The 11752-nt window shown below is 36.9% G+C and overlaps 1 protein-coding gene across 4 annotated transcripts; it reads left to right on the top strand.

Annotated features, from left to right (window-relative positions):
* The first annotated feature begins 232 nt into the window (after positions 1-232).
* LOC136208787 (transcription factor-like protein DPB) lies at positions 233-9061 on the top strand. 4 transcript variants are annotated; one of them, XM_066000012.1, is made up of 10 exons: positions 233-771; positions 1580-1659; positions 1809-1852; positions 3672-3734; positions 3841-3990; positions 4101-4169; positions 4307-4405; positions 5968-6038; positions 6365-6651; positions 8221-9061. In XM_066000012.1, the coding sequence occupies exons 1-9, from the start codon at positions 488-490 to the stop codon at positions 6603-6605; spliced, it is 1101 nt and encodes a 366-aa protein (XP_065856084.1). In that variant the 5' UTR covers positions 233-487; the 3' UTR covers positions 6606-6651; positions 8221-9061. The 4 variants fall into 4 exon arrangements, with proteins under 4 accessions (XP_065856084.1, XP_065856083.1, XP_065856086.1 ...); XM_066000011.1 differs by lacking the exon at positions 8221-9061 and adding an exon at positions 6755-7093 and having other exon boundaries at positions 234-771; XM_066000014.1 differs by lacking the exon at positions 8221-9061 and having other exon boundaries at positions 234-771; positions 3844-3990; positions 6365-7093.
* Positions 9062-11752: the final 2691 nt, after the last annotated feature.

Here is an 11752-nt window from a genome sequence, read left to right as displayed (position 1 = left end):
ATCTATTATCGATGCCTGAATTAGTACCATTTTTTAAATATTAAACTTATACTAGTGTTTATTTTATACGTGGAACCTAAATTGATACTTCCCATAAAAAAAAACTATACGTAACTTAAGCCCGGAAGAGATAACTTTCTTCAAAAAAATTAATTCCTTTTATTCCTACAATTTGGATTATACTTAATTATCAATTAATTTTCCCACGTAAATCAAGTTATGAAGAAACCCTCAAAAAATAAAATTTCCCCTCTTTTCCAATAGCATAATCAAAATAAACAAACACCTTGTCTCCATCTGATTTTCTCCCTCTCCTTTCCTCAGATCAACACGTTTCCAAGCAAATCCAACCGCTTCTTTGAACTCCTTTTCCCTGTTTTACCAACTCAAAACCCATCAAAACCTCACCTCACTCCTTCCCCACTGTTTTCTGGTGGATTGTTGTTTCTTTCTCTCTTCCAATTGCGAAAAAAATCCATTAATTTTAATGGTGATTGGTGGGCCCCACCAGGACGATGGGGACAGGAACCAGGAGACGGCGGCGGGGGCAGGGACGGCGATGCCGATGACAACCGTTGTGTCTAGAGGAGGTGCAACCAGGTCATGGGGCACGACTGTTTCGGGTCAATCGGTGTCTACTAGCGGTAGCGTTGGTTCTCCTTCTAGCCGGAGCGAGCAAGCCATGGCTACGCCTGCAAGTGATAACACCTTTCTAAGGTTGAATCATCTCGACATTCACGCCGATGATGCCGCCACTCAAGATGCCGCTGGGTCAGTCCTTTTATTTGTTGTTAATTATGCTGAATTTTGATTTAGGGGGTTTTTGAGCAATGAATTTTGTTATAATTACTGCATTTGAATATGAAATAATTGTTATCGTGATGATTGTGCAATCCTGAATGCATCCGGTGTTGTTCTCACGGGGAGATGTAATTTCACATAATTTGGAAAGAATCTACTGTTTGATATCTTTTGCTTTTGAATCCTGAATACATATATATTTTTTTTATAATTGCATTTTTATAGAAGCAGCTATTTAATTCATAAAGCTGTAATGTGCTTGACATGGTATATGCTTTGTACATCATTTGCAAGTACACATCCATGTGTTTGTTTACAATCTTAGTAATGGTGATCATCATACTAGTGGCCTATGTTGCACTGACGCTTTGATTTTAAAGAGGTTCATGTTTCTGTTAATTTACCAAAATTGAAAACTCGTTTCTTAAAATTTGGTTCGTTTCCTAGGACGCAATTTATTTTTAGAAGTGGATTAATGTTAATCACATGTTCAGTAAATTCCTAATATTTTCTAGATCATCTTCTAGATGCTTTCGAAATAAATTTCCTTTTTCGTTTATTATGTTACTTTGTTGTATTTGTTTTAATGTGGAGATACATAAAAATTATACATACATTCTTATTTTTTATTATTATTTACACGTTTCTGTTTCCGTATTTGTTTCCATGTATGATGTAACGTAGCTAGTAGCTGTAGATCATCTGTGAAATTGTTTGAATTATGAATTACATGTGTGCATTGTTTTCATTAAGGATGTCTCACATTGTTTAAAAACAGTAACAAGAAGAAAAAGAGAGGCCAGCGTGCTGCTGGAGCTGATAAGAGTGGTAGAGGACTCCGCCAGTTTAGTATGAAAGGTATTTGATTCACTCCTTCATCATATATCCCTGCAAGAATTGGAGAATCATGTGGATGGTGGTTCTTTTATCCTTGTATTCCTGAAGAAGGACAAGTTCGTTCTAGTGTAGATGAATGTTACCTACTTATTCTTTGACTTTCTGTCCAGTGTGTGAAAAAGTGGAGAGTAAAGGAACGACCACTTACAATGAGGTAAGGTGGTTTCTAAAGCTTTTATTTCCGATGCCTTGATTGAATTCTAGTTTTGACCAAAATTATCCTTATGACTGCTGACATATTTAATACACTGCTCTGATCTTTTATTTAATATACTTTCTACAAAAATGTGTAGAACTTGTAATATTCCAAGTTGGTTACTGTAATACGGTTACTTTCAGAGCAAAGGGTCAAAGCTATTCATATTCCAGTTCCTTGATTCAAAAACTTACTCTACTAGGCTGTTTGATTGAAAATTGTCGTCATCGACTCCATATCATATAATAAGTTCCATTAGGTAGTGTATGTAGGTTACTTGTGCTTTATCCGAAATAAGTTGAAGGAGCTTTTGGGATGCTGCTCTCCAAAATATTACTGTGCTTCCAATACATCCTTTTTATGATGGTTAAAACTATTTCATCTTTTTTTTTTTTTTTTTTTTTTATAAATGGAGCTTGGACCCAACTTTAGAAAAATCAATCTTAACATGTAAGGGTATACTACAGTCTTAGTGCGCTTATTTCACACTTTCAGAGTGAGAGACATGTTTTTTTTATATCTGCAGCTCTCAAAGATTATAATTTCCTAGATTCATAGCCAAGGGTAATGTTCTTGTTACCATAGATATCAAGCATTATTAGGGAATTGTAACTGAACATGTTTGTTATGGTATCAAGATTTGCTAGGCTTGTTGACAGTGCAATATGATTCTGCTAGCCCCTTCTGGGGGTTGATGGTGGAGAGTTTATTGGCATGAATTGCTCTTCCATTCTGCAGTGGATATTGTATGGAGGGTTCGCAGAGAAAATGAGATGTGCTTCACTATGTTGTGAGCAGAAAATAGGATTCTTCAAAATTGGCAGCCAATTTATATTTTTCAAATTTCTTAAAGATGGCTTAATTGATTGGTTGGTTAATATTCTTTAAATTTGCTTAATTATTGATGCCCTTTTTTCTAATAATAGGCAATGCTGTTCATGAGAAGAATCACGTCTTTGTGTCTATTTGTATTTGTTGTTAGTTGCCTCCTAAATCTTTTGATGTAGTTGGATATATCTTCCTCTTACGTTTCCTAGATATAACTATGCAATTCATGCTTTTCATTACTCTTTTTTTAATTGGCACTTGGCAGCCTTAAAAATTTCAACTTGAAGATGAAGTAATGGGTCGGCTTGAAATTTGCTGAAGTACAAGGTTGTAAAAAACGCTAGGTGCTAGTCGGGCGGACAGGGCCCTTAGGGATTAATCGGGAATTAGTTGGAATTAATCGGGGATTAATCGGATTTGTATTTTCATATTTTTTATTTGTTAATCAACAAATTATTATATAAATTCAATTCAAATATGTATTATACTATCTAAAAATAATAATATAAAATTATTTAATATAGAAAAACATATATATTTGTAACATATATCTTTAAAAATGTGCAAACATCAACATTTCAACAACAATATCATTGAAACAACATAAAATTGAATTATAATTAACCAAAAAAAATAAATTCACAATAAAAAATGCTTTTGTTCATTGTCGCTTAGGCGGAGGCAAGACTGCTAAAAATCACCTAGGAGTCAATAAAACGCCTAGAGGGACTAATTGGAGAAAATCGCGGCGGATTCTCAATTTCCAGGGCCTAGGCGGTCCAGGCGGCCTTCGTTTTCGAACATTGCTCAAGTATAGAGGCTGAGTTTTTATAGAGGCAACTTTGTTCACAAAACTAATTCACATCCTTTTGCCAAGTTGCAAATTTATGTTTCTTTTTCGAAATCTGATGAATGCAATGCTATATCTGAGAGTTTAAGCGCTTTTCAGGTGGCAGATGAACTTGTTGCAGAATTTGCTGACCCTGGCAACAGTGTTTCATCCCCAGATCAGGTATCTATTTTTCAGATGAAATGCAAATCATGTATTTTGTGTATTGTTTGCTTATATCAGAAATCTTCAAGGCAAATGAACTGAACTTCGTTTTCTTCTGTTAAAGCAGCAACAATATGACGAGAAGAACATTAGGCGGCGGGTGTATGATGCCCTCAATGTACTAATGGCATTGGATATTATTTCTAAAGATAAGAAGGAGATACAATGGAAAGGTCTTCCTCGAACTAGCCTGAGTGATATTGAAGAATTAAAGGTATAATACGGCTATTGCATACCTGTCTTGTATGCTGAGAGAAGTAGTTAAGGTGGTTTTTGTAGATTTACTATGAGTTTGTCATGCTTTCTTTTGTGTAAATAATGCAGACTGAACGTCTTGGATTAAGAAATAGAATTGAGAAGAAGGCTACCTATTTGCAGGAACTGGAGGAACAGGTAAGAATATCATTTTAGTTCCTTGTTGGTTTGAATGTAACTTTCCTGTTCATGTGCACGTAGTTTGGAATTTCTATGTTGAAGTATTTGCTTGATTGGATTTTATGCATTGACTCTTTTTTTCTTCTATTATCAAGTATGTAGGCCTTCAGAACTTGATACAGCGAAATGAGCAACTATACAGCTCAGGAAATGCTCCCAGTGGGGGGGTTTCGTTACCTTTTATTCTGGTTCAGGTAACTTTTTTTACCAGTTTTGTGTTAGGGCCATTAACAGAGAAGTGGTAAAAGCCCTCATCTTGTAACCAATAGATTGATGGATTATGATACGAGAGTGGCCACTCTTTTGTTTTATTTGCACTTTGCAGTCAACTATTGCTTAGCTTGATTCATAATTTTTGTTGAAATGCAATAAAACACGTACAAAGGAAGTGGAAATTTTTGTTGACTGGTTCTGTATGAAGAGTCTCAACATCCTTCTGTTTTGGTTATTTAAGGTTAAGTGGTTCTTGGGAGTTGGGACTATAAAACAACCTTCTTTTGAAAACGGTGACCTTATATTTCTTTTTTTCTTTCTTTCCCCCATAATAAAGGGTGTAGCTGAAGCAGTTCTCTCATGTGGTTCATACTTAATTTGTACTGACAAGTCAATCAAATTCACATGAAGCTTGCGTTTTCTGCATAAATTGAACTTTAAGCAGCAGCTGATATCTTCATGTTTGTTATTAGGTGTTAGATGTTTCGGAATGGCCTTGTAAATATAGTGGGACTAGAAATTTTTCAACAACGTATAACCAAGTATATTGTTTAGGTAGAAAAACCATGGTGTCTATGTTCCATTTTTATTTTATTTTTTGAAGCAGGGGGCTGGGGTATGGTTTATACCTATGAAGCACCGATACGGGTTCGGCAAATGGCATTTCTAAAAAATATGAGATACGGGTACGGCGGGGATACGGCAAATTTTATATATAATTAATGATATCTATATATAAAACCACAAATAACACTCACAAGTCATTATAAAACCACAAATAACATCTATAATATTAACTAATATTAACATCTATAATATTAACCAATAAGTCATTATTTAATTTGTTATATAATCCTTGTATTTTAAGTTTTTTTTTTAAAAACCCCACAATTTAACTAATTAATTATGAAAAGTATCCCCGAAGTGTGCCCGGCATATCCCCTAATTAAAAAAGAAAAAGAAAAAGAAAAAAGGGGATACTTCCTAGCTGTATCCCGTAAGTATCCTGCCGTATCCCCATCCTCGGAGTATCGGATACGCGTACGTTGACCTCTTAGAAGTATCAGGTGCTTCATAGGTTTATAATTTAATTGGGACGTGTGATAACAAAATCCCTGAACTTCACATTTTTACATTAAAGTTCAAATCAACAAAATCTGTTAAAAAATCAACAAAATGATGAGGCTAAATAGATACTTGACCATAATATTTTGTGACATGGAAATTTTCCAAGGGTTATAAGAATAGTAGCACTGTAGTTCAGGGGCCATGGATGTATTTTACCCAATAAATTGTGTGGACTTTATGTAAAACTTGTAATTGAACATTATTCTGTATTTCTGTTATCCCTGCTTTGGCATCCCACCAATTTGTGGATGCTCTAGAAATATTTGAATTTATTTAACCTTTTTCTTTTTGCTGAGGCTTCAATGATGTACCGGGAAGTTTTCATCTTCTAATCAATTATGCTTTGTATTCCTTGATATTAAGTTGATTTCTGCTGAGTGCTTACCTTTTTTTTCCATGCATTTGGAAACTTAAGACACGCCCTCATGCAACTGTAGAAGTGGAAATATCAGAAGATATGCAGCTTGTTCATTTCGACTTTAATAGGTAATGAAACACTGTAAGCTTGTAACCTCACTAATAAATCCAGATGATTTATTCATGCTTTCTATGTGTCCCCGTCATTGGGGAAAATCAAATTTACCCTTAGTGTCATAATCGTGTTATACATATATATATATATATAATGTGTTGTGTTAGGTGGGTTATCTCTGTAAGCCGTGTTGTGTTAGAAATTGACAGCTCTAGATTTTCCATGTATGTTTTAGTCGGTTATCAGATGACTTGCAATTATCTTATGGGATTATTATTTAGTGGCTTAACCATATTCCAATCTGATAATAACACATTAAATTGATGTACTCCATTTGCAGCACTCCTTTCGTTCTTCACGACGATAATTACGTTCTCAAGGCAATGAAGTTCTGTGAGAGACCGGAAAGTGATGACATGGCACCCAATCTAATTACCGACGGAGGCGAAGGTTCTAGCATGTCCAGCATGTACCAACAACAAATCCTTCCTCCATCAGGAACAAACACACCAGTCAGGCCTCCCACCTCTCCACCTATTCCTGGAATCATAAAAGCCCGTAGTGTCAAGCATGAGCATTGACAACAAGCGTCATGCTGCTCGATCATCATCTTACCATTGGAAAAAGGTCAGCACTGTCTGTAAATTGTGTAAAGTAGTTTTCCTGGAGGTGGGTTTGCTTTCTATAATTAATTACCTTCTTCACCTCCTGATTTCGCCTCCACTGGCAGGAATCAAAAGGTAACAAGCTGATCAGTCCATTTTTCTTAGAAAATTACATGGGATATATTCTCCTCTAAGTTCATCAGATTTAGATCTGTGGTTAGTCATGTAGTAATTGCTTAAATTTTTTTTTTCTTGATTTATTGTAGTGGAAAGAAGTTAGTTCTTTAGTTCATATTTAGGCTACAGGGGATTGTCTAGTTGTGCTCACAGAATCATAGAATTAAGTCAAACAATTTGATGTTTTCTTGTATTGGATAGTACATTTAAGCCATTTCTCCTTACCATTATTTACAGTTACGACCATCAACTTGTTTTAGCGGATCAATTTTATCCGTGGGGATCTATGTTGACGTGTCAAAATGGGTTGTCTTGTCATAATTGTGTCATATGATATATATGTTCCTCAATTGACAACTTTAATTTACGAGAGAGAGAAACGTTAAAACGGTGCGATCAGTGAACAACATAAGTCTATCTGAATCATAGTTATATCAAAGGAGCAACATTTTGGAGTATTTGTTACATTCTATGTTTTCTTTTTCAATCACCTTGGTTTCTGGCCTATTATGGTGATGGTGGCCTGTCCTTAAATGGTTTGGAAAATCGCAGCATTAGGTGCCTATTGTTTAAGGTTTTTCAACAAGATCAATGCAATATAATTAGATTATTAAAATGATTAATTTATTATAATTATTTTTTAGGCTTAATGTATATTTACACTCTTAAACTTGACAAGTTTTGCCTACTGGCACCCTGAACTTTTTAAATAACTTATCATACACTAATAGTTGGCTTTAAAAATCCATCACACACTTATAGTTGACTTAAAAAACCTATCACATACTTAAAGTTGGTTCATTCGGACCTTTTGCACACAAAATCGTTATCTGTCATCTTTGGCAGATGAGGTCGCAAATGCGTTCTATAGAAACAAGAAAAGCATATTAGTTCGTTCTGTATGTCGTCTCATATGTCAAAAATGACAGATCGATGATTTTGTGTGCAAGAGTTCCGAATGAGCCAAGTTTAAGGGTGTGATAGGTTTTCAATGTCAAAGTATAGGTGTGTGATATGTTTTTAAAGCCAACTATAAATGTGTAATAGGTTATTCAAAAAGATCAGGGTGCCAATAGGCAAAACTTGCCAAGTTTAAGGGTGTAAATATATATTAAGTCTATTTTTTATTAATACTAAACTTCTCTCTTATAATAAAAAAGGGCAAATTTTAAAAAATATTGCAAAAAATGTATTGGTAATTAAAAAAACTACTTATAAAGGTTGTTTGCAAGTTTTTCCGATTTCAAGATATGTTTGAGGATAAAATGTTCTTAAATTCAATTGTTTGTGGCAAGCACATATTGAAGGAAGGAACACTCTCTCTTATGCCTTTTCCAATGGCATTCCTATAGCAACTTAATAACAATTTAGTATTTTTTGGGATTTGTACAACCTTGTGTGTCATGTGTAACAGAGAATGGGAGGATGGTTGGCACTTGTTTACCGAATGTGCAGTGGCCCTTCGTGTTTGGAGGAAAGCGGGATTACGAAACAAAGTCTCGAGCGAAGCGAACGTCGCTGACAGCCTTGCCGCATGGTTTCATCGAATTCTGGATACGTCCTCGAAGCAGGTTGTTAGTTCATTCTTGATGCACTTGTGGAGTTTATGGCAGGCTCGTGACGAGCGGTTGTGGCGGAACGGGTTGAGTGCAGCAGATCAGATCTCATCAAAGGCAAAGTCGGTTCTAGCCGATTGGCAGCAAGCGAGTAGTCTGAAACGTAATCATCCCGATCGAGCTGCTGCTGGTGGTGGGTCGGTAAACGTAGCAGCGTATGCAAGTCGTGTGTCAACAGCATGCTTAAAATGGCATAGGCCGCTCCGGATCATCTGTTCTGTTGTGTCCACGCTGCCCGTTTTGAGGAGGACGGTAGTGCATGTATCGAAGCAGCTATACGCGATTCTTCAGGGAACTTTATCATGGGGCATCAAGCTAAATTGTTTTGATGTCCACCGTCTAAGGAGCGCGAGGCGGAGACGTTAATTCAGGCTATGAAGTGGCTAGAAGTTAGTCAGATTCATAACATCATTTTTTAGCCTGTTGCTAAGCAGGTAATTGACGCGATCAACTCTGACTCTGAATATATATCTGAATTCGGCGATTTGATCTCTCAAATCAGAACATTTCTTCTTACAAACGACTCTTACTCAGTCAAGTGGATACGTAGGTAAGCTAGCGAATTGGGTCACACAATGGCTCAATCATCTCATTTTATCACTTGCCCCTCATTCTTTTATTCATTACCGAGTTTTGTTTCTCATTCATTGTTAAACGTTTGCCTCGAGGTTCATTAAGATATTCATTCTTTGATTAAAAAAAAAAAAAATACATTTTTCTGAATATTCTAGAAGTTGTGCATTTTTGTTGTTTTTATATTAAACTTAGTTATGAGAAATTGAGATGATGAGGTCTTTGTTCGTCTCTAGTACCTTCGTCGGGGGCGGTTCTTGGAGTACATTCCGATGGTTAAGTTAGTGTTTTGTGAGAAATGTTGGATCTTTTACTGTGGGGGTGCGATCCTTTTATTTATAGGCGTAGCCTATGGGATGGTGTAAAATCCTTAATACCGCTGGCTTGGGAGATGGTGCGGTTGCTAGCCCTGGACGGGTACGAATGTGAGGGGTGGTTGTGCTTTCTTAACGGGCCTAATTCTCTATTAAGGAACCGTCTGTGAGCCTTTAGACCTAGATGCTTCATCGGAAGCCCCTGTGGGGTAGTCGAGGTGAGTTATTGGGTGCGAGCGGTTTTGGGGGTGATGGCATTTTTGTTGATGGGTCTTCTTTGCGTCTGGTCGAGGCGACTGGCAGTGAGGTGCCCTTGCTTCTCTTGGCTAAGTATAGTGCATGTGCACATTTTTGTTGTTGGCTTTATTTGTGTTTTTAGTAGTGTTCTTAGGATGCGTGTCTGTCATAATGATGTTTTTTTCTTCTAATGTCTGCACAATTATTTGCAGTGACGGTTGGATTTTCGAGGCCACCTATAAATAAGCTTTCCTTATTTGAATTTCGCTTGGATTTCTTCTCAGTGTATATGAGGACAAGCTGGACGTAGGGATAAGACTGTCTTTACTCCCATTCTTTATGGAGGTGCCGCAAGAGTTTAATTTAGCTCATGCGTAAATAACTGAAAATAGGTGTCGTTTTATGGTTAAGACGTACTCATTGTGTAGGGAGGTTGGGTTTCATTTGATCGACCTAGTGTTTCAATAGTTCTTCTGGTTGATGGCCTCGTCACAGTCGCCACATGTGAGTTTAGCATACGCCCTCAAACCCATTAGGGGGCTTAAATCCAAACCTCTCGAGTGGTGACATCGGTACTTTAAAATGAAAACGACGTACATGGCTTTCCCATTTGCAATGAACTAGAACACAAAGTCGGCATGTCCGAGCACTTGTCTAGTCTAGAGGGATATGACATCGTGTAGGTTGGAGTTGGTCAGATGGGTGAGCGAGATGTTGTTTGAGCCAAAGCTGGATTGCGGGAAGTTGATGAATGACTATCTGGAAAATGGGTGGTTCATGTATTTGATGTGGACGACTGGCAACTTGAAGGATGGAAGAAGAACGACATGCATACGCATCGAGAGGGGAGGGGCTTAACGAGGCATGGCCTAGTTAACATTGAGGCGATTGAAGTGACTGTGGTAGAATATGCTCCTGCTGAAAGTGGGGATTTGTATAAGGATTGATTGATTAGAACATCATAACAACAAATAGGAATAAAATGGTTATAACTCCTATATAAACTATTGGGACGATCATAGCGGGGAAGTCGAGACCTAACAAAAGAAGTAAACTTGAGGGGGAAATCTTGATTGCTTCCTCGTAGTTGCTAATGTTGCCACCATTTTTTTATTAACATAGGTGCAATGGCTGGTGACGGAGCGCCCAACTAGTCGATGGATTTGAATAACCTCGAGTTCCTTTTTAAGCTTGACCATTTGACATAAGATTGTGAGGCGGAAGAGGGTTGACCTTGGCTTCAAATGATATGTCTTTTCGAATCTGGACATGAAGGTGGTTCAGAGGCATGGGCGGGGGCATCCTCGTCCATTAATGGAGCTGAGGTTGAGGGGATTGAGGGAGATAATGCTCATGACAATGTCCCTAAGGCTTCGATGCCTTTTAGACCGGTTTTGAGAAAGAACAGGGTTGAGGAGGGTCTTGTCGATGATGTACGTCCTTCCCATTTCTTTCCTAGTTTGCCCTTATCGATGGGTGATTGGGAAGCTATTGTTAGGAAATAGGTTATGTAACGGAATATTTAAAATTTTATAACTATTCTTTAACTCGGGGAATTTGTTACATTCATTATTTGGTAATAATATTAAAACGGTTCAAAAAGCATGAACAATTTACCTTTTTGAAGCGATTTACTATTAGAGGAGCGAACCACAGAGCTTGAATGAACGTCCAACTTTGTTTAGCAACTAAAATAGATTGCCTCTAACGAAGTCGACACGAACGTCGAACGAAAAATTAAAATCCGAACCTAAACTATTTGTTTCATTTAAGTAATTGAGAGAAAATCTAGGGTTAATTAGCAAAACAATTCGATTAGGATATTCCTCTTAGGTTGGTCGAATTACGTGTAGTAAAAAGGGTATAAATAGGTTTCAACTTTGCAAGGTTTATTTTAGGAATAGATCTAAAACTCAAATTTTGGGTATGAGAAAGAAATTTCCATGCTTAGATTTAGGAATGAATTAGGAATAAGGCTTTGTGTTCCAACTATATAGGGAGAGGGAAAGCCTTACCAAATAAAATCCTATAAGGTAACATGCCAATAGGTATCTTATAAGTTTGTAATCTTCTTTAGGATTCACTTAATCTCTTTGTTCGAGATCTCTACCAGTCCACTAGTTTGTGGATGGTAGGGAGTGAATATCATGTGCGTGACACCATATCTTGGAATAAGATGTTCTAACTCGGCATTACAAAAGTGGGT

The sequence above is a fragment of the Euphorbia lathyris genome, chromosome 10 (assembly GCF_963576675.1).
Source record: "Euphorbia lathyris chromosome 10, ddEupLath1.1, whole genome shotgun sequence".
Classification (NCBI taxonomy): Eukaryota; Viridiplantae; Streptophyta; class Magnoliopsida; order Malpighiales; family Euphorbiaceae; genus Euphorbia; species Euphorbia lathyris.
The sequence above is the reverse complement of the archived record's forward strand: the minus strand, read 5'-3'. Positions and strand labels throughout refer to the sequence as shown.

Bases quoted from the DNA above. Each gene is read 5' to 3' on its own strand.
- LOC136208787 (XM_066000012.1), top strand. From the start codon at position 488: ATGGTGATTGGTGGGCCCCACCAGGACGATGGGGACAGGAACCAGGAG. The intron at 4,170-4,306 runs GTAAGAATATCA...TCTATTATCAAG, and splicing joins TGCAGGAACTGGAGGAACAG to TATGTAGGCCTTCAGAACTT. The intron at 4,406-5,967 runs GTAACTTTTTTT...TGGAAACTTAAG, and splicing joins TACCTTTTATTCTGGTTCAG to ACACGCCCTCATGCAACTGT.